This window comes from Asterias amurensis, chromosome 2, assembly GCF_032118995.1.
Source record: "Asterias amurensis chromosome 2, ASM3211899v1".
NCBI classification, from domain to species: Eukaryota; Metazoa; Echinodermata; class Asteroidea; order Forcipulatida; family Asteriidae; genus Asterias; species Asterias amurensis.
The window spans coordinates 1,053,245-1,076,863 of NC_092649.1; the positions used below are offsets into that span (position 1 = coordinate 1,053,245).

At 38.2% G+C, this 23,619-nt stretch overlaps 1 protein-coding gene across 2 annotated transcripts in view; it reads right to left on the reverse strand.

Annotated features, from left to right (window-relative positions):
* LOC139953701 (uncharacterized) overlaps window positions 1-23,619 on the reverse strand; it is a 70,850-nt gene that overhangs the window by 41,325 nt on the left and 5,906 nt on the right. For both annotated transcript variants that reach the window (XM_071953229.1, XM_071953222.1), the window contains exons 4-8: window positions 5,537-5,569; window positions 3,979-4,307; window positions 2,300-2,444; window positions 1,298-1,614; window positions 637-784 (exon numbers count right to left, since the gene is read on the reverse strand). In XM_071953229.1, coding sequence (XP_071809330.1) covers window positions 637-784; window positions 1,298-1,614; window positions 2,300-2,444; window positions 3,979-4,307; window positions 5,537-5,569 — 972 coding nt within the window. The remainder of the gene's footprint in view (window positions 1-636; window positions 785-1,297; window positions 1,615-2,299; window positions 2,445-3,978; window positions 4,308-5,536; window positions 5,570-23,619) is intronic.

Here is a 23,619-nt window from a genome sequence, read left to right on the forward strand (position 1 = left end):
CTCAAATTTTCACAGGTTTGTTATTTTATGCATATGTTGAGATACACCAAGAGAAAAGACTGGTCTTTGACAACTACTAATTATAGTGTCCTGTGTCATTAAGGTCAGTCAGTGTGTTGTGAACAGTACAAACAAAATAACGTTATAAGTTGGGCTAATTGGCTCTTTCAATTGACAGTCTGGAAAATTGGCCAGTGACACTGCAAGGGTTGGAGGGGAGTCTCAGGCGCACACTTTCCCGCCAAAAATCTAGTTTCTAATGAAAGAGCCTAAACTCCCTGCATGGAGTATGCGGAGATATTCAGTGTTGTAACCAAGTCATTTTTGCTCATGTCATGTCAAGTCACAAGTCAAATTTTTGCAAGTCAAGTCAAGTCACAAAGTATAAGACCACTCTCATTAAGTTGTAAAAAACTTAAGTAAAACCAAATCTTTTCCCCAACTACATTTGTGTCCCCCATGTAAGTTTTTCAATGGCGTGCACGCAAAGCAATCACTGGTTTAACCAATCAGCATTGATGATGAGAGGTATCGATACGATATGGAAGCGAGGCTGGGCCCTACTCTCCTTAAAAAAAAAAATATTAAGCATGACTTTCGAGAAGGAATGTAAAAAAAAAAAAGAAGATAACTTACTGAGATAGACACATCCGACGAGTTCAAGGCGAAGACCAATACCGTCTGGGTGCCACATAAATGGCATGATCTGGACAAGACGAGCAACTATCTCAGGGTGGAACTCATTTCTAACGATGGTGTGCTGATCAGAATTGGCCATGAATTCCTGCAGGGGCCAAAATTGAATTTTAAATGATTTGGGGTTGAACAAATAAAAAATTACTAAGCAGGATTTTAACAACGACCTCCGGTTTAATGTGCCAGCGCTTTACCAACTGAGCTATAGCAATATGTTGGCGGTCCCCTGAAAAAAAATTGGGGTGCCAGACAGAAGCCATACAATCATGGCCAGGGATGCACCTTAAGGGGATACAACTTTTGAAGTCATAAACCACACGGGAACTTACTGGGTAAATTTTAAATGATTTAGGGTTGACAAAAAAAAAGTTTCCAGAACCAACAAAGTTGCATGCCTGAACCAGCCGTCGATTTCACAAAACTCTTCTTAACTTAGGATTAATCTTAGGACTAAGAACGAGTCCCAACCCTGCACTGTAGCATGCAGACCTTAAGATTAATCCTAAGTTAGGACGAGTTACTCGTCCTAACTCGAGATAAGACGAGTCCTAACTCTTTGTGAAATCGACGGCAGGTTTTTATATCATTGATTCCGACGCACCTTTGGACGGCTATTTTGATCCAAATAAGGATACAGTCCGTCCTCCGAATCTCCGTGGAGCATCTTGAAGAATGTCACCCATAAATTCCCATTTCCGCAACCCTGTGTCAGCACGGCCTTTATGGTGTGTCTGCGTTTGAGGTCCACCAGCAGCCATTGTTGATGGTCGCTGGTACGCGGAACCCAGCCGGTCCCTGAGTCATGCAGCGGGTTGAGTCGTGCAGTCTTGGATGAGTTTGTCTCATTTGCACTACTGGAGGAGGTGATTTGGGAGTCCGACACCAGACCTGTGGACAATCCTAAGACTTTATCACAGTCTAGAGTGGAATGAGAAATGGGAGACACTTTTTTAGTGCTATCAAAATGGTGCATCACCAGAAATACAAATATACAGCTACATGTATGTGGACTATTTCTTTAGAAAAAATTCCAAACTCGGCCACCACTTTTTAAGGGGGTTTGTTTAAAGTTTTAAATTGCTGTTGGAGTTTATTTCCCTTTATTTCCCTCTTTGAAATATTGCTCTTGAGGAATTGGTATGGAAGCTTAACGTTTAACAAAACACAGTGTCAACAGATTTACATTAAACTTACACCGTTTGAAGATATTGGTAGTAGAAAGCGTACCTTAAAATATTAGTTGCTGATAGTTTTTGAGAAACGAGTAAAACAATGTCATAAAAAAACTGTGTTTACATGCTAAAATAATTTTCGTCTCATGATCACGAAGAAAAAAAATATTTTCATCCTTTACGACCCATTAAAAAGGAAATAACACTTCATTGTGAGGATGAAACTCTCCTGTGCTCTGACATGACCAATTTCCCTCTAGGACCTAAATATGGAATGTTTCTTCATCCCTGTGGTGACTAGTGATTCACTTTTTTAAAGACATTTTAAGTCTTAAAAGGAAACTTTGAGAAAATCCTCAAGTCGGGAAATATTTGGTGTTTTTCTTGAAACATGTTACTGTTTAAGTCGCACCATCTTTTTCAACTCTTACCATTGTCTAAGCATCCGACCAAGTCAATCCGTAAGTGAAGATTTTGGTTCCAGAGAGTGGGGATTATTCTTAGACATTTGGCTCGGACTGCACTGGGGAGGATCACCGGCCTAGCACAAGATGCTTCTCCATTCGCTCTGAACGTCTGTTAAAAAAATAGAATACCAGAATAACAGAAACATTGTTATAAAGGGACAGCAAAAACAAAACATTGCAAAGCAAAAATGAGATTTGGGACTGCAGAATTATTATATTTCTGGTAATGAAATTAAGGAAGCATCATTAATGAACTTAATCACTGTAATTCACTAGCCTTTAGAGACCTGTATAACGAGGGTGTTTGCTATTAGGACCAGAAACACTGGAGTGAACCCCTACTCTTCCATGATAAGGGTTCTGCAGCCGATTTCACGAAACGCTAGAATTAATCCTACCATAGAGTTAGGACGAGTAACCAGTCCTATTTAGGATTAATCTTAAGGTCTGCATGCTACATTGCGGGGTTGGACTCATACTAAGTCCTAAGAAAAATCTTAAGTCAGGAAAAGTTTGGTGAAATTGACGCCTGGGTTCTTTTATGTGCCCTGCCAATCCTAGTACACAGGACTTATGAGGGACAAAGCAGTTATGGTGAAGTATCTTGCTAAAAGGATACAATTGTCCAGGACTCAAACCCACACTGATCAGAAACACCAGAGCTCCAGTCCAGGGTTCTGAAACCGCTCGACCATGACACTCCACTAAATGTATTAACCAGAACTGGTTTAGAACAAGCTCTGCTCTTTATAACGAGGGTTGATGGTTTTGCAGTCATAGGCCAGTTCCAAATTGGCGGCTTAACCTACAGCTGTTGCTGCGAGGGGTTAGGCCGAGTAAAACAAATAACATGTTGCCCGTTCGGACTTTTTGAAAAAGTTGGTGAGTATGGTCCTTGTTATTTTTTATTTTCAATTTTTTCTTCTTCTTTTTTTGCAAGATGGCCACCATGTTTAAGACGGCCGCCATATGCATTTGAAGATGGTTTTATGGTTTTATAAGTATGTTCTGTATGTCCTGAAATTCTGTGTGCGTTTCTGTGTCCATTTTGATACATAATTATTTCTAAAGAGTCATTCTTTCTTCTGCTTAAAAGTTATTCTGTGTGCGTGGCATTGCGCCCTTGTGCAAACAACTGTGGCATGCAAACCAGTGAAGGGCAAAACGTTTCGATGTAAAGGATTATCCTTAATGTGTTGCAATAGCTTATCTTGTAGGCCTACATGTACTTGTAAAAAAGATGATGAAACTGCTCAAGAAAAATAAAGGATACATTTGAAGTAGCTATAAATAATATATATATTTTGTTTAATAACAAATAACAAAAAAATCAGTGTGGCTGCCAAAACCGACGCGGGCGAGGACATGTTATTTATTTTACTTGGCCTTATGTTAAGGGCATCCTACAACGCAAACTGATACGACAATCCAGCCATAGCCCTAACAGGGCTTCGTGAATTGGATACTTTGGAATTTGCAGCAGACTTTCAAGTAAATTTCCACTGTTCACATGGTCCTGAGCAGGTGCTCATTACCAAGAACAATTGATTTATCAGGTAAGTCTGCTGCCACCTAGTGTTCCAAAAGGCCCCAATTCGGACAAGGCCTGAGTTCTGAGGATTTCAGACTTTGCTTGAACTTACAATAATGGGCGGAATGTCAACAAACTCTTGGAAATCTCTATACTTCCACCAGTACTCCCCATCCTGTGAGTAATCCAACTCAAAGTTCTCCACCCAGCCAGCCTGGTCCCCGTCTCCGCCACCTTGCACGACGACCCCAGACACAATCATCCTCTTTGGAAAGCACACCTGCAGCCAGGGGGAGGTGTCGTTCACATCGGGCTTCCAGTACGAGTGGTTGCCAAGGCGACCAAATGCCGGCAGGTGGTCAGTAGTAGCGAAACTCGAGGCCGAGATGTAGGCGTCCGGGATCGAGCCGGACTCCATTCCGAGAAGTAAAGGGCACTCATCTTGAGACCGGTAAAGATAAAAAACAAGAGTACAAATTACTCAATTACGGAGTGAGGGTTACCACACTTTGATGGATTGAAGCAAAAAAGTACTTCACAGAAAATGCTGTTAGTTAATCACCTTGTCGCCACCTTATCTTCCCTTTTATATTTTTTTTTATGCACTTTGCATGTGACATACACTTCTGCAGCATCCTCGTGAGCTATGTATAGCTGAATAAGGAAATCACCTTTGAAAATTGAAGAATTCATAAAACACACACCCCAGAGTCCCATCAAAAATCTTTCCCATTAGAAATCTTTCGAGCTCATATAAAAAAATATTCCCTGTCTCTCTTTCATTACTCGTACCCAAGAGACTAAAAACTGATTTCACGCTTTGTGTTCCAGATGTCCCCTGAGTAATATGTGGTTCTATATAGTCAATTTCATCCATGGTGGGCTAAGAGTATGTGATTATATTGAGGGAAGCTTTCAGGGCTGAAACGACCACCAGCCGATGATTAACCGTTTTTTACGCTTGCCGAACCTGCCAAGGTTCATTACAGGGCTATTTCATAAAGCTGTTAGGCAGAAAAAGTTATTACGCTAAGCAGGAAATGAGTAAGGTACCAGTCAAGCCAATGGTAATCGTACAGATCACCCCAAAATTCCCTGCAAAGAAAACATTCAAAGGCAGCGGACACTATTGGTATAATTACTCAAAATAATTATTATTATGAAACTTTACTTGGTAACGAGTGATGGGGAGAGGTTGATGGTATAAAACATTGTGAAGGGAGGTAGAGAAGGGAGAAGTAATATTCAATGAATTTGATTTCAAGACCTCAGAGTTAGATTTTGAGGTCTCAAAATCATGCATAAAGCACACAAGGTGTTTTTTCTTTCATTATTATCTCACAACTTCGATGACCAACTGAGCTCAAATTTTCACAGGTTTGTTATTTTATGCATCTGTGTTTGAGAACACCAAGTGAGAAGACTGGTCTTTGACAGTTACCAATAGTGTCTGATGTCTTTAACTAAGATGAAATAACTTACGGGAGCTAATTAAAGGTAGGAATTGATATTCCTCTTTAACACAGCCTGGGATGTAGTACGGACTGAAACATGTATAGTTTGCTTTTCCTTGCAAAAGGTGGTTTTCTTTTCTTTACTGGGGAAACCTGTTAGGGTTGGATTATCAACAAATAAACAACAACATCAACAAAATGGTTTTATTCACTGACCTGGAACCGCATTTGCTTGGTAAGCATCACACACTGTACAGACAAAAAATGAAGAAGAAAACAAAAAAATTAAGCCAATTGTCAATAATAAAATAAAAATCCCTTTTTACACAAAGATTCTTTGGGGAGTTCTAGCCATGATTTGGGGATACTTACTTACTTACTTAGGGGCTCCTGCGTCGTCTGACGCATGAGGCAGTCAACGCTCTTGGGGATAGCTTTGCTTTAAAGGATTTGGTAATTTTGTGCAACACAAAACACAATGATCACGGATTTACAGTACTCTGTTTGAAGAAATCATAGTGGAAAGCTTACCTCAAAATTTTACTTGCTAAAGTGCTGTAGTTTTTGAGAAATGAGTAAAACAATCACGTTTTATACGTTTTTATACAATCATGTTTTTATATGTTTTACTAGTTTCTAAAATACAGCATCTCAGCAAGCAATATTAGGATAAGAGAAGCTTGTGTTTTATGTCCTACGACCCTTTAAAACCATGTCATAGCTGCCTTAATGCAAAGACACCCAAATATTGGTATTGGCAATTTTTTCGCTGCAGGATCGCCACCAATTCATCACCCAAAATTCAGCTCAAATTCTACTGATTTACATATCTTACCGGAAAATTGTATGTATCCTGCCACCACTTTTTCATTCATTATGAAATAAAATAGCATCTAGTTTACTCAAATGAGACATTTCTTTGGGTATAAATTAATGAAAAGGAGGTGGCAGGATAAGGGGAGTTTTCCAGCTAAAACCTGAAAAATGCCCCGACATACCCTTTAGACAGGGCAATTTTTCAGGCAACTTGGAGCAAGACAAACACTTCGGCAGCACATTAGAAAAATGTCTGATCCTGCCACCACTTTTTCAATTTTATAATAAAAAAAGTTAGTATATAATTAAAATAAGATATATTTCTTTGACAATTTCCAATTCACATAACAATAATCATGGAAAATAATAACTTTCATTTCGGAGATTGCCTGGGTGGTTCAATATGGTGGCCCTGAAGGGACACAGCCAGTCGTGAATATTTTTGCGACGTCGTGAAATTTTTTGCGATGTCGTGAATTTATTCACGACAAGTCGCGAATATTTTTGCGACGTCGTGAATTTATTTGCGACAAGTCGCGAATATTTTCACGACGTCGTGAATAAATTTGCGACTAGTCGCAAATATTTTCAAGATTAGTCGTGAATATTTTCACGACTAGTCGTGAATAAATTCGCGACTAGTCGCAAATATTTTTTAAGTAGCTTGAGAGTGCGTATTACCAAACAGGCGATAGAGGGCGGTGACGGCTGGCTGCAGCAGCATGTACACATGCATTTGCGTTACATAACCTTACTTTTCACCTGGGTTGAATAAATAAGCTCTGAATAAAAGCTGCTCTAAACTTTGCTTTATGTGCAGCATTGTATTAACAGACATTATGGTTAGGTTTGGACAAGTTTGTATTAACAAAAGTCTACTGTGCATACACAATCAACAGGAATGTGTTACGTTCGACTTGAATAGTGCATACATTAAAGATGCAGTTTTTGTGTATAAAATATGAATAGTGAAATTTGTTTTTAAAAATGTTGTTTTGGTTACTCTTCTTAAAAAAAAAAGCATAAATACGAATAGTGCATTTACCAAAACAACTCTGTGACCCTTCTACGTGTACATAGGAACATGCAAACAAACGTCTTGCATGGAAATTACATGGTTTATTTGGCTTTAACTATGAAGAAATTGCATTTTATGATTCAACTTAAAGGCAGTGGACACTATTGGTAATTGTCAAAGACCAGCCTTCACAGTTAGTGTATCTCAACATATGCATAAAATAACTAACCTGTGAAAATTTCAACTCAATCGGTCATCAAAGTTGCGAGATAATAATGAAAGAAGGAAACACCCTTGCACGAAGTTGTGTGCGTTTGTGTGCAAGTTCTAAATCTGAGGTCTCGAAATCAAATTCGTGGAAAATTACTTCTTTCTCAAAAACTATGGCACTTCAGAGGGAGCTGTTTCTCACAATGTTTTATACCATCAACCTCTCCCCATTACTCGTCACCAAGAAAGGTTTTATGCTAATAATTATTTTGAACAATTACCAATAGTGTCCACTGCCTTTAATCATGAGCACATGTTTAGACCAACATTATATTCAAGCATGTGAAATTCAATGCACATCAAAACAACTGTCATTCTTCGAATGAGCGAAATGGTCATGTATATCTCCCCCCCCCCTCAATTTTACCAAACATGGCTACTAGTGCTCCTTATAGTGATAAGAAATACAAGTTCTTGTGTTCAGTAGATATTAATACAGGCATTGACTGTGTCAATGGGCTTTATTCATGAGTCAGTCATATATTACATTGAAAGCGAGGTAAACAAATTTTGTTTAAAGCCATTATACACTTTCGGTAAACAGTATTGACCAAGTCCCACACTTCGTGTATCACAACTTATATATAAAATAACAATCCTGTGGAAATTTAGGCTCAATCGGACATCGGAGTCGGGAGAAAATAACGGGAAAACCCACTCCTGTTTTCGCGCGTTTCGCCGTGTCATGACATGTGTTTATAACAAATCCGTAATTCTCGTTAACGAGAATTTATATTGTTTTACCGTTTTCTCAAAAAGTAAAGCATTTCATGGACTAATATTTCAAGAGAAGTCTTTCACCATTACCTTCTGTAAACCCTGTAAATTATTTGTAAATCTGTGAACTTTTTTTTTTTTTCTGTACCGAAAGGGTCCAATGGCTTTAATGAAACTGAGGCTAGAATGCATTTAATTTAGATAGCCAGCACAATTATTCAACAGATCACAATTAAAAATACATTCAGGGAGCATGTAGTAATATCATTTTTATTAATAGAAGAAAGTACTATTTGAATGGCAAAGCAATTCACTTCTACCAGGGTAGGGGTGTCAATGTGCTGATCAAGAGTACTTCTGTCATGAGAGAATTAAAACTAGCTTTATCAACCTACTGAAATCAATGTCAGTCGATATCTAAATGTTTTGCCATCATTTTTTTCATAAAGTCTTTAAATGAAAAAATAAGAGGCAACCATGATGTTGGTCATTGGATATTACATAGAATAATTCAGTGCGTCTGTGCACCACATACATCACAAGACCGGATCGTCAAGTAAATATTGAACATAATACAGCATAATACCTAGTCTGGCAAGACAGTTTCTACAAGATGTGGTGGACAAATGCACACAATACATAAAATCTACATAAAAACAAACAAAATAAACGAAGGTTATTAATATACAGATGATGACTCCATTTGGTGCCACAATCATTTCTGAAATTCTATTCTTAGTGTTAAAAAAATTAACAATGCCATCATATTCATAGACAGTTTGTATGGCAAAATGTAAAGTTAGGTTAGGACAACTTTTTCATTGTTTGCTAACTAACAATGTTCGATTTGTTCAATGTTCAATTTGTGAATCAGCAATAATGTTAACATGGTGGCACTAGGCCATGGTTAAGGCACAGTCTCCCCAATATTAATAAAAGCAAGGGGAAAAAAGAAAAGAAAATGAAAGCCCAATTTAATCTCGAATAATAATTAATATAATAATGTAAGTATTTAAATTTCACGAACTCTACCGTCTGGGCAAAATACAGACCTCAGGCGCTAACTTTGAAATACAAACCATTTTTATTAAAAACAACATGGACTGATGTTACTCCTGATCATATCTCTGTTATGTGTACTGTACCATAGCATCCATATAGAGCATGGTTTGTCTACAGTCATGTACCTCCACGAATCCTCCATGCATAGAGCATGGAGGTATTACTCCCGAGTCCTAACGTTAGATTAGAACTTAAGAGTCAGTTCAGGTAAATAGTTGACATAGTTGCTCACGGTCAAAAAATGAATTTTTTTTATACTTTGTTGGTGGAAGGGCCTTGGGGTGCAAGTAAACAAAATTGCATTTTCAATTCTATATATAGCCCGTTGCCATGGTTACGGCTCATTTTGTTTTTTGGCCATTTTAGGCCGATTTTGGGGTCTGAAAAACTGGTTTTTAGCTCATATTTACAACTCCACCCAACTAAAATGCAACATTATTTCAAAAAATCTTTTATATCACTACAAAGTATCATCCTTGGCCTTCCTTGAGAAAAAAAAATTATTGCTTTAAATAACACCCTTGTGCTATTTTTGCATCATGCATTACAGTATGTTTTTAGAACTTGCAAAATCGACATTTTTACCCTATTTTTGGACCCCAAAATGTCAATTTGCCAGGGGTCTCAGAAAATTTTCCTTTCGGCTGTGATTAGGGCCAACAGTGGTCTTTCCATATCTGGTGTCAAAAACTTGGGCAATTGTATCCTGTTGTGACAGTACTGCCTCAAAACTAGACTTTTTTCCCCAAAACATGAAAAATGCCTTTTTAAGGGTCTTTTCACATAATATCGAAATACGTGTCCACGGTAAAAAAAAAAAAAGGAATATTTTTCTTATACTTTGTGGATGGTAGGATGGTAGGGACTTGGGGTCCAAATAAATAACATTTACATTTCAAATCATAATATAACACGTTGCCATGGTAACAGTTCATGTGTGTTTAGGCCACTTTAGGCCGATCTTGGGGTATGAAAAACTGTTTTTTTAGTTAATATTTACAAATCCACCCCACCAAAAAACAAAAATATTTCATAAAACCTTTTACATCACTACAAAGTATCATCCTTGGCTTTACTTGAGACAAAAAAATATTGCTATAAATTTCACTCTTGTGCTATTTTTAGAACGTGCATTAGAGTATGTTTTTAGAACTTGCAAAATCAACATTTTTACCAGATTTGTTGCCCTCAAAATTTCATTATTTTCAGGGGTCTCAGAATATTTTCCTTTCGGTTTTGATCAGGGCCAAAATTTGTCTTTTTTATTTCTGGTAAGAAAAACTTGGCAAGTGTATCCTGATGTTAACAGTACTGTCTCAAAAATAGACTTTTTTCCTCAAACAGAAAAATGCATTTTGAATTGTTTTTTCTTCATACTGAATTTCTAACATTAAAAAGTAATAATTCCATCAATCTTGCAGCTTTTCCTTAGCACTAGTGGATTACCCAACATTTATCAGGAACTGTTGATGACCTTAATTTTAGAATTTGCCCGGCCCAGCCCCAATCATATTTCTTGACATTGCATAAAACAATGTTTTGTGAATAGCGCCTCTTCTTTTGAAAGTGTTCCCATTCGGTTGTTATTGGTGTTTTCATGTCTTCTGGGTAGAAACACTGTGTTTATTGTATCCTGTTGTGACTGATCATGCCTTAAGTATAGTAATTTTTCAAAAACAATGCATGCTTGTTAAAAATCTGGCACTGTTTCCATGCCCTTTGAGTACTGAATACAAAGTTTTTATTTAAACATAATGGTATCCAACCAAACCATAACCAATGCTTTGCCACTGAGAGTTCTTGATTTGGCTACTTTACCTATTATACAGGTATGATTCCCATTGCAAGTAGAGTGCGATGAGCATTCTTTACAAGTTGTCTTTAATACAGGGCCTACTTTTCTTGGTCCCTGCCTGCTACCAAATGTAAAACTTTTCTTAGAGATAGAGATCATAAACAATGTAGTTTCTGTGCTTGCGGCAGATGGTTTGGAGCATCCAATCATGTCCAACACAAACGTGGGAAATTAAAAAGCCCGCTTAAAAGTGTTGGAAAAGTTTGCCAAGATCTTATTAAAAACAATGATACTAACGATTTGCAAGATGAGCGTAAGAGATTATTTAAAAGGAACACGTTGCTTGGGATCGGTTAAGTTGGTCTTTGAAATGCGTTTGTAACGGTTTGTTTTAAAATGCATGGTTTTTGAGTGATACTTGTGTGGATCATTATATTCTACTTTTAAAATATCTTTCTAATAATAATGCATTTTTTAATAAACGTTTACAAACGCTTTTCAAATACCAACTCGACCGATCCAAGGCAACGTGTTCCTTTAATGAAACAACATTGAAAGAAGTTGTAAAAACTTGCACCTGCTGAACATAAATAAGTAAGATGCATTTGCAGTAACAAAAGTCTATTCAGGCTAGTTTGATTATTATTTCCATTCACTATCTTACTAATTCATAATTATTATATATGTCTCTGAGAACGATCAACAAAAAACATTGTCAAACATTACCTGCTGAATTGTTTATCACGTTAAATAAACCAACTCTTTTATTGTTTGCAACAGTACAATTGAAAGGAACCCCACCATAGATGGGGGAACTGCTTACAGAAGGCCAAAGCAGGTGAATGGCCATTTATACTTTGGATACAGTACTTGCTCACTTTTAGAGCCTCTTTGTTCTGATTGGGATGAAAATGTTTAGTTTGGTAGCGGGCAGGGGACCAAGAAGACTATTATAAGGCCATGTAAAGACAAGAACAGTAAAGATTGCTCATCGCACTACTTCTCTTCTTGCAATGTGAATCATACCTGTACAACTAGGTAAAGTAGTTATGACAAAACAAGATCTCAGTGGCTTAAAGAGCATGGAAACAGTGCCATATTTTTTTAACAAGCATGCTCGTTTTTGTTTTTTATCAATTCAAACTAAGGGATAACTTCAAAATGCATTTTTATTGTTTTTGGAAAAATTACCATTTTTGAGGCAGAAGTGTCACAACAGGATACAATAAACCAAAGTGTTTCTCCCCAGTAGACATGCAAACCATAATAATAGCCCAATCAAAACAAAAAGGGAAATATTCTGAGAACCAATAAAACATTAAAGACAGTACAAACTTTCTTGATGTGCAGGGGAATTTAAAAATGTGACTTTCAAAAAAGAGGCGCTGTTCACAAAACTGTTATTTTATTTTATGCAATGTCAAGAAATATGATTGGGCCAGGGCCGGGGTGGGGCAAATTATAAGATTTAGGTCATCAACAAGTCCTGATCAATGTTTGGTAATGCACTAAACCTACAAAGTGCTTATAAAAAGCTGCCAGGTTGATGGAATTATTGCTTACTTCTTCATGTTATAAATTCAAAATGAAGCAAATATTTCAAAATGCATTTCTCTATGTTTTCGGGGAAAAGGGTCTATTTTTGAGACAGTTCTGTTACATCAGGATACAATTGCCCGAGCTTTTCTTACCAGAAATAAAATGACAAATTATGGCCCTGATCAAAACCGAAAGGAAAATATTCTGAGACCCCTGAAAAAATGGAATTTTGAGGGCAAAAAATATGGTAAAAATGTTGATTTTGCAAGCTCTAAAAACATACTATAATGCACGTTCTTAAAATAGAACAAGGGTGAACTTTATAGCAATATTTTTTTGTCTCAAGTAAAGCCAAGGATGATACTTTGTAGTGATGTAAAAGGTTTTATGAAATATTTTTGTTTTTTGGTGGGGTGGAGTTGTAAATATTAGCTCAAAAAAAAACAGTTTTTCATACCCCAAAATCGGCCCAAAGTGGCCTAAACACAAATGATCAGTTACCATGGCAACGTGTTATATTATGATTTGAAATGTTAATGTTGTTTATTTGCACCCCAAGTCCCTACCATCCACAAAGTATAAGAAAAATATTCCTTTTCTTTTACCATGGACACGTATGTCGATATTATGTGAAAAGACCCTTAAAAAGTCATTTTTCATGTTTTGGGGAAAAAAGTCTAGTTTTGAGGCAGTACTGGCCCAACAGGATACAATTGCCCAAGTTTTTGACACCAGATATGGAAAGACCAATGTTGGCCCTAATCACAGACGAAAGGAAAATTTTCTGAGACCCCTGGCAAGTTGACATTTTGGGGTCCAAAAATAGGGTAAAAATTTCGATTTTGCAAGTTCTAAAAACATACTCTAATGCATGATGCAAAAATAGCACAAGGGTGATATTTAAAGCAATAATTTTTTTTCTCAAGGAAGGCCAAGGATGATACTTTGTAGTGATATAAAAGGTTTTTTGAAATAATATTGCGTTTTGGTGGGGTGGAGTTGTAAATATGAGCTAAAAACCAGTTTTTCAGACCCCAAAATCGGCCTAAAATGGCCAAAAAACAAAATGAGCCGTAACCATGGCAACGGGCTATATATAGAATTGAAAATGCAATTTTGTTTACTTGCACCCCAAGGCCCTTCCACCAACAAAGTATAAAAAAAATTCATTTTTTGACCGTGAGCAACTATGTCAACTATTTACCTGAACTGACTCTTAACATTTTAATTAGGTGTTCGCCGCAGCCCGGAACACCTCTTATCCAAAAAGAAACTTCTTGCCAACAGAAACAAGACACTTCTGAGTAAATACACCATGTCTTTCAATGCCAAAAGGTTCTTCTAAGTTGGTCAACGTTCCCCTGCCCATCAGCCGATCCACGGTAATTTACTTAAGTGCTATGGCACCAAAGATCGATCATACACAGCGCCGCGTGTAGTATGCTATCCCATCATGCACAAATTGAAAGAAACCTTTAAGTTACGCAAAAAATATTTGCGACTAGTTGCAGAATTATTCACGACGTCGTGAAAATATTCGCGACTAGTCGTGAAAGTATTCGTGACTAGTCGCGAAAATATTCGCGACTAGTCGCAGAAATATTCACGACATCGTGAAAATATTCGCGACTAGTCGTGACAAAATTCGCGACTTGTCGTGAATCAAAAATATTCACGTCGCAAAAATATTCACGACGTCGCAAAAATATTCGCGACTTGTCGTGAAAAAATTCACGACGTCGCAAAAATATTCGCGACTTGTCGTGAATAAATTCACGACGTCGCAAAAATATTCACGATGTCGTAAAAAATATTCACGACTGGCGGTGTCCCTTCAGGGCCACCATAGTGCAATCTTCAACTGGTTGCCTGTAAATTGCCAAATGAAATCCCTCTTCAAGACTTGGACAGCATTCTACTCGACCTTCCCGTATTTTGAACAGAATCTCAACCCAAAATCTACAGCAGCAGGTTTTTTCCCAAGACACTTAAACAAGGACTGGAATGTCTTATCCTGTAGCATGAAGGTAGAAGCCCCCCCCCCCCCCCCCCCCCAGCCCATGCCTGTCGTGTGATTTCCAGCAACTCATTAGAAACTAGACATCTTTAAAGACACTCTCACTAAACACTTCAAATTTCAGCCATCCCATCCACACAATGCGCACAAGCTGGTGTGAGGAATCTCCGGTGTGATGAGGGTGCCTGTGATGAGTGGGACCTTTAGAAATTGTTTGCCGGCTCAAGCCAAAAAACAGATACAGATACAGATATACAGGGATATGAGGTTCTGAACGAAAAAGAACCGAGTACACAGTTGAGTTAGGACGTGATACGCCCTAACTCAACTGTGTACTCTCACGTACAATGATGAGGCTAACTAAAATAACACAAACCTATATCAGCAGTACCACCAACCCAGCGAGAACATGCTCTCTACTTTCAATTTGTAAAATCAGAACCTTGTTGTAGATCTTGTGGAGTCTACAGCTGTGACTCTGGAAAAGTTTCCGTATGGCGCCACCACTTTTTCATTCGAAATAAAATAATATAGTATCTAATTTACCTGATTGATAAATCCCTTTTTGTAAAAATGAGTGAAAAAGTGGTGGCGCCATACGGAAAGTTATCCGTGACTCTCGCCAAAGGTAAAGGAAAATGCAACCAATGAGTGTAAGTAACATCATCAATCCGTAGATCCAAATCAAAACATCCCATCAAGCCCGCAGGGTTCTCAAACTTCCGGCAACTAAAGATTAGTGATAGTATACGGCTGGTTGTAGAAAGCATTTCTTATGCGCATGCAACAGTCGTATGCCTGCGTTCTTGTAAATCTTTCTATCACACTTTTTATCTCAGTGATTTATGTGTGGGGACGATCTAATTCTACAGTCGGTAACTTTTGACACTTTACCCGCCCTAATAATGGTAAAAACTGAGAGCAAGGGGCTAAAGGCATATTTAACCTCTTCGGTTTTGCACTGATGGGAGATGGTGTCTTCTTGTGCTTGTTCGTTCTGTGAGTTTTTCACTGAAGTTTAGTGGGATTTTTTTTCTTCTTTTCTGAACTCTGCATCTGGCGTTCCTTGTAATTTCGTGTACATTATTCAGACAGGCATATCTTTAGAAGAGCATGATCCCAATTTGCTTTTTGCTTTCTAATCTTGTTTTAACAGTGTTAAAATAAAATAAAATAAAAATGTTTAGGCCTATGTTGTGGGGTTAGCTTTCAAAAATATGTTTCTTGTAAGGTCGACTCATAGACCGTTGAAAAAACATCTCTCTTTCTTCATTGTTTGTTTGTAAAGGCAAAGCATAACCCTTTAATTGTTTTAACTGGTTTAGAACACGGTCGATTAAAATCCAAGCGACTTTGAAATTCAAACGACTTTGGCAAGTTTGGCTACGGCTCGATTGCAACGAGAATGTTGGAAAATTCTTCCGCGATGAAGATTTGAAAACGTTGGTCCAGTCGAAAACAAACCATCACCCGGGGAAAAGGAATCTAATTCAAACATAGGATGACTTTAAGGCCACTGCAAGTTAAAGGAAGTGGACACTATTGGTAATTACTCAAAATAATTATTAGCATAAAACCTAGGGTGGCGAGAAATGGGGAGAGTTTGATGGTATAAAACATTGTGAGAAACGGCTTCCTCTGAAGTGCCATAGTTTTCGAGAAAGAAGAAATTTTCCACAAATTTGATTTCGAGACCTCAGATTTAGAACTTGAGGTCTCGAAATCAACCATCTAAGCGCACACAACTTCGTGTGACAAGGGTTATTTTTCTTTCATTATTATCTCGAAACTCCGATGACCGATTGAGCTCAAATTTTCACAGGTTTGTTAATGTTGAGCTACACAAACTGTGAAGGCTAGTCTTTGACAATTACCAATAGTGTCAACTACCTTAAGCCTTGTACACCTCCACGAAATTATTTGAGCTGCAATCCCCTAAACATTACAGCCGGTGTTTTTCATCATCACATCAGAAATTACCGCCATGCTTTCATAGCTCGCCTAAGGACGGGCGAATGTTCAAGACCTAATTATCTCCCAGATCTGTCGGAAGCTCTTTATCCCCGCCCCTGTCATGATTCCCTGTCAGCTATGAACAACCAAACCACACCGCTACCGAAACAGCCACAGAGGCCTAAAGCTCTGTAAAAAGGTTGCATTTAGTTCAATCCAATATAACATTATTTCCACATTATTGCACATGGAGGAATTAGGCCTAAAAGCCGAGGCTTGTGTAGGTTACAACAATACAAAACAAAATAGGATAAACAGCACTTAATTGTATAGAATAAATAAATAATTACTGTAAATAAATGAAAAGTTAATCAAAGTAGACACGGGTGAGACAGGTGGTCTCAGTGGCAGATGAAGCTAGTTCCCGAGAGAAAAAAAATCTGAGTTGAGACCCAAAATGGACTGAAAACTGTGAGCCGATTCTACAGTGACTTCTACTTGCTACACCTATGAGACGGTAGACTTGTGGACAAGTCGTTAAAAAAAATGTGTCGCGGTCTACTGAAACGGCTATCTCATATAATAGGGTCTGATAGTCGTGGTAAAAGCAAGTAGTCTCCGCCGAGCAGCCCCATTGCGAGATAGTAAGGCTACGAGGGAGCCGTTTCCCTATCACTGAGACAGACATTAGGGACTTGTCCACAAGACTGGTGAGAGGGAAATCTCCAAGAAAGGAGCTGGTAAGGCCCAACATGTCCCTGTTGTATTAACTATAAATTAATTACTGCGAAGCACTCTAATTGGATAATCAAGGACAGGGTCGCGAGGGCGGCAGCGAAGATTCGAAACGATTATGGCGGCGTGCCGATGCAGAAAGTTAATTTATTTTAATAAATCACTTCCTCAGCCGCCATTGCCAGATCATGCGCACAACCACAATTATGGATACACTTTTTGTCCAAAGATACCGGACACTATTGGTAAGTGTCAAAGACCAGTCTAATGCATAAAATAACAAACCTGTGAAAATTCAGCTCAATTGATCGTCAACTATGAAAAAAACATCAATGTCACACGAAGTTGTGTGCTTTCAGATGATTGATTTCGAGACCTCAAAAGTCTCGAAATCAAATTCGTAGAAAATTACTTCTTTCTCGAAAACTGCGTCATTTCATACGTCAACCGAACAACAGATAAATGTTGAGTATTTGAGCAGATCTTGTGTTTGACTTATTCGACTACTTATTACTCTCCATTGACAATGCGATTCTTGATACTATAACATTGAGATTCAATTCAATTCAATTCAATTCAATTCATTGATTTGTCCATTAAAAAAAAAATCAAAATGGAAAATTTACATGCAAAAACATTGATAAAAGCTGCAAAACAAAACAAACAAAAAATAAGACAACTGCTAAATCAGTGGTTTTCAAACTGGGTGTGTTTTCACACTCGTAACTGTTTCGGTCAATTGCCATTGATCAACCAACGGCAAGTTCAACCGAAAGAATTATTGGTTACTGGCGAAAACGCACACCTGTTTTTCATGGACCCCAAAATTTACAGGCCTACCTATGATTGTGTCCGTGCGCAGAAGAATTGATAACAGATAATTAACAGATAATAACTAAATTTCATTTTTTATGCCAACCCACACTCCTCTGTCAACCCTCATTAGTTTGCCTTGAACCACTGAACCGAAACCGAACCGAGACACTGGACCAGACGTCTCACTTGGTGTATCTCAACAAATGCACAGAATAACAAACCTCCGAAAATTTTAGCTCAATCGGTCATCGAAGTTGCGAGATAAATCAGATAATAATGAAAGAAAAAAACACCCTTGTCACACGAAGTTGCGCTTTCGGATGCTTGATTTCGAGACCTCACATTTTAAGTAATATGAGGTCTCGAAATCAAATTCGATGAAAATTACTTCTTTCTCGAAAAATACTTCACTTCAGAGGGAGCCGTTTCTCAAAATGTTTTATACTATCAACCTCTCCCCATTACTCATAACCAAGTAGGGTTTTGTGCTAATAATTATTTTAAGTAATTACCAATATTGTCCACTGCCTTTAAGACCATGATCTAGAATAATTAACTGCTGGTTGGTTTTCAACTATGCTGTCCTTACTCTATGGTATGACACCTAATGGGCCGTGACACTGAATCCACAGCTTCATCGAATCCCTTATTGTCAAAGCCCACATCTTGTTAAAGCACGTCTGTTAGCGGTGTGTTCCAACATGCTAGACAAAGATCAGGCTTATCAATATTAATTGGCGTAGGAAGCAATTTATTAATTAGAATGTGGGTGGCGCCCCATTCATTATACAGCAATCATGTGGGAGTTTTTTTACTTTTCGTTGTCATGATGTGTATTATTAATTAGAAATTAACCATTTTGTTATATTGGTTTTATCTTATATTTCTGTTAACAATTTGAATGTAGTTCACATCTTTACTTCATGGCCATCAGTTAGTGTCTCTAGTAGGCCTATTGGTGTTTTTTTTTTTTTTTTTTTTTTTTGGGGGGGGGGGGGGGGGGGGTGGTTATGATGGCAAAATAAGCAGTAATCTAACTACCCCCACCCCCCACCACCACCCCCCACCCACCACACGGTCATTTGCATAAATTACAACAGAGCCCCATCTCAACCTATACACAACTGTGCCCAATTCCATCATGTTTTGTATGTGATGATTTTATAGTAAGCAACCATCAAGCTATAACCCCCCCCCCCCCCTTCAAACAGCCATTATATTTGCATCAACAACAGAGCCTGTATCAGACAATCCATTCAATTTTCAATACCTGCAGGGGCCAAACTCCGATTCGAAAATGAACAGGATGCCAGTAACAAATTGAGCATGTGACATGGTAGTTTTGCCGTTAACCCTATATTATTCTCGTAACATATTGGTTGTGCTTTTTAGCTACATTTTGTTAGTTTTGCATCTGGTATAATAACTAATTTGTTTTAACCCTTCCACCGAATTGTTTAAAGCACTGCATACTTAGTAATTTACAGAGATCTGTAAACAAAGTCCACAGGAAAATCACTTTGGTGGGATTCGAACCCATGGCTTTTGCATTGCTATATACAGCAGATGTCTTACCACTAGACCAGCTATGATGGATAGAGGCAGTTCGAATCCCATGTGTTGCAGCGGGCGTCGCGGCAATTAAAACTATGTTAGTTTAGCATTGATATAAAGAAATATAGATAGAAAGATCTCATGTTTACGCTTACATCGATTTGTACTAAGAACTGCATACTCAATACTTTCCCATATTTCTGCTACATTCAGTCCCAGCAACAACTCTCCCGGTCTTTTCATGCAGTTCGTGGTATTGCAAATACGTTAGCTGTCAACTTACTCGATTTCCATAGCACAAACAAAAAAAATTGATTGATCGCTATAGCAGCATGGATCTTACAAGTAAAGGCGCAAAAATTGCTTTTTGTTAAAGGCACACGTTGCCTTGGATCGGGCGAGTTGGTCTTTGAAAAGCGTTTGTAACCGTTTGTTACAAAATGCATATGGTTAGAAATATGTTTTAAAAGTAGAATACAATGATCCACACACATTTGCCTCGAAATTGCGTGGTTTTCCTTTTTCTTTGCGAACTAACACGGTCGGCCATTTATGGGATTAAAAAAATTGACTCCCATAATGGCCGACCGTGTTTGTCGACGAGGTAAAAGGAAAACCACGCAATTTCGAAAGATACTTGTGTGGATCATTATATTCTACTTTAAAAATATCTTTCTAATCATATGCATTTTATAACAAACGGTTACAAACGCTTTTCAAAGAACAACTCGACCGATCCAAGGCATCGTGTTCCTTTGATAAGACAATTTGTGCGCTGTCATGGATGCCGAAATTGCTTTCTAAATCAGCATTACTGATTGTTATTCATGTGATCTTACGTGATAAATGTTTGTAGAAGTAGTTATAAAACTGCAACATTAACTCTCTCTCTCTCTGGCGACTATAAGTGTACACTTGTCATTCAACTCAGAAATGTCAGCTGATTTAAAGGCACCGGACATCTCTGGTAAATGTCAAAATAAACCAGTATTCTCTCAACATATATATAGGGCCTTTAAAAAATAACAAACTTGTGAAAATTTGAAATTGGTCGTCGAAGTTGCGAGAGAATAATGGAGGAAAAACACCCTTGACGCATAAGCTGTGTGCTTTCAGCAGCCTTGAATTTGAGACCTCAGCTGAGATCTCAAATTCAATTCAAATATTTTAGTGAGAAATTACTTGTTTCTCAAAAACTTCATTACTTCAGAGGGAGCCGTTTCTCACAATGTGTAATACGACCAACAACTATCCAAGCTTGTTACCAAGTAAGTTTTATGCCAACAATTATTTTGAGTCATTACCAATAGTGTCCAGAGTGACTAAGGGTACCATTCACTTAGAATTAAGTAGGAAGAAGTTGCACTGCATTGCACAACGAACATGCAATTTTTATTCTAATAGGGGGCAGACTTTTTTATATCAACGGACAGGCCTACATGGTTTGTACTGTGCATGTAAATGTAAATGGTTTTATTATTTCAATTAAAAGCAGTGGACACTATTGGTAATTATTCAACATAATTATTGGCATAAAACCTTTCCTTGCGACGAGTAATGAGGAGAGGTTGATGGTATTAAACATTGTGAGAAACGGCTCCCTCTGAAGTGCCTTAAGCCCTTTTCACACTACAGGTATTTCCCGGGAAATTCCCGGGAAATGTTAGTCGATCTGTTCACACTACAAAAAAACTCCCGGGAAATAACATTTTCCCGGGAAATAATTTACCCAGTTAAGGGGTAGGGTTAAAGGCGTTAACCCCGGGGAAAAACGTTTTTCCCAGGAAAAGCAGCTAGTGAGAACGAAAGCGGGTCTAACTTACCCCACCTTTTGCTTCAACTGTGTTGAGACGTCATTAATCTCGAAAGGTCACAGACGTCAAAAATAGCGCGCCAAATAATTCACGTGGTAACAATAGCCCTTTTTTGTTTTCTCCTTCTGAAAGTGTTTACGTTTAGGTACGAAAATAAAAGTGAATAACATCTGTAATTTACAAATAAATATATGAATTAAAAAAATTGACCACGTGAATGGAATAGGAATAGAATAAATAGTTGGCGTGAACAAGCTTCCTTCTCGTACACACGCCATGTGTGTATGGTATTTCGTATTTTTTACATGTACTTGGCCGTTGGTGGACTTGTGTTGTCCAGAGTCAGATTTGAGTTCATCGATCGACATTGCTGTCTACAACCTGACAGTAAATATTTTAGCTCAATTTGTTGCTCAATTTCTTACGATGGGTAGAAGTGACCGATGGAGTGATGATGACATTTTGAAACTAGTTGCATTTTGGGCCGACGATGCAGTCCAAAAACAGCTAGATGGGCATAGGCCTACAAGTCACGGGAAAGTTTTCTCAAAATTGGCGGACTGCCTGCGTGGTGCTGGGTATGAACGGACCCCTGCTCATTGCAAAAAAACTGAAAACCTTGGGTAAAAAAGACTTTAGGTCGGTAGGATACTAGTTTTGTTTTTCAAGGCCTAAATATTTTCTATTGCATAAGTGTTCTCTTGCAAACATTTCTTTTTAGAAGAAACATACATTTAAAAGTCGTTATGAAGCCATGAAAAAAATGCTGGCCAATATAGGGTTAAAGCCTATTCAGTGTTCTTTTTTTGCACGATGGGAAAACAGCACTGTTGATGTTGGAAGGGAAGATTGCTTCGTCTGCTTTCTACTGCTATTGTCAGATTGTGCAAAATCGACCATGCGGTGTTTTTTCTATAAAACCTTTAATTATCTTGGCCCTAACATCATGGACGTTATTATGCAATCCTTCGAAAATGCCATTCAGAAAATGTCTAGGCCTTACCCCAGGGTTGATTCCCTTAACCCTGCCCCTGAGCAGGGTGAATTTTTTCCTGGGAAAACATCATTTTCCGGGAAATTCCCGGGAGTATTTTTGTAGTGTGAACAGATCAACCAAAAGTTCCCGGGAATTTCCCGGGAAATAACTATAGTGTGAACAGGCAAAAATTGAGATGAACGCCAACACAAAACCTCTGGGTAAAACACGGACACAAAAGTCCATTCAATTACAGTTCTCAAAAGAAAGAAAAAAAATTGTCGCAGAGTAGAAAGCTCCCTTTCGCTTTTTCTAGTAGCAACTTGCTCCCACCACCAGTGGCCGCTCTTCATGGTAGACCAGATTGACCTTTGACCAATACTTCAGCAAGTGCCATGAAACCCGTCAATCGCACGACAAATTCCATCCGATTGTTATACCGCATGTCTTTAAAACACTGTCACAGCAATCGTCTTCTCCTGACAAGACGTCAGCGACGTCTTCCCTGAACTGCAAGGCTTCTTCTCCGCCGTAATCACACAATATATTATAATATATATAACAACACGCAAATACACAATTTATGTGCAGCCATTTTGGGTCGCATGTGGCAAGGTTTTTGCAGCCGGCCGCGTGGCATTATGGGAACGGACTTCCGTCCACAAACATTGCAACTTCCGCATGGGCTGACCTGTTTACCACATTTCCTGGGGTTTGATCGTAAGTGTGAAACGACCGTGCATATTCCTGGGAAATAGTACTCCCGGGAGTTACCAAATTGGGATAGTGAGAACGGTTGCTAGGGTGGCGGTGGGGTTAAAAACTCCCGGGATTTTCCCGGGAGTTTATTTCCCGGGAAATGGCTCTGTAGTGTGAAAAGGGCTTTAGTTTTCGAGAAAGAAGTAATTTTCCACGAATTTGATTTCAAGACCTCATAATAAATTTAGAACTTAAGGTCTCGAAATCAACCATCTAAACGCACACAACTTCGTGTGACAAGGTTTGTTCTTCTTTTATCATTATCTCGCAACTTCGATGGCCGATTGAGTTCAAATTTTCACAGGTTTGTTTTTTTATGCATATGTTGAGATACACCAACTGTGAAGGCTAGTCTTTGAAAATTCACTGCCTTTAAGACGCTGTCTGTGCATGTTTGTTCTCATCAAACGTGAGCTCAAATGCATTTGAAGCATTTATATTTCAACAGTTTTGCCAAC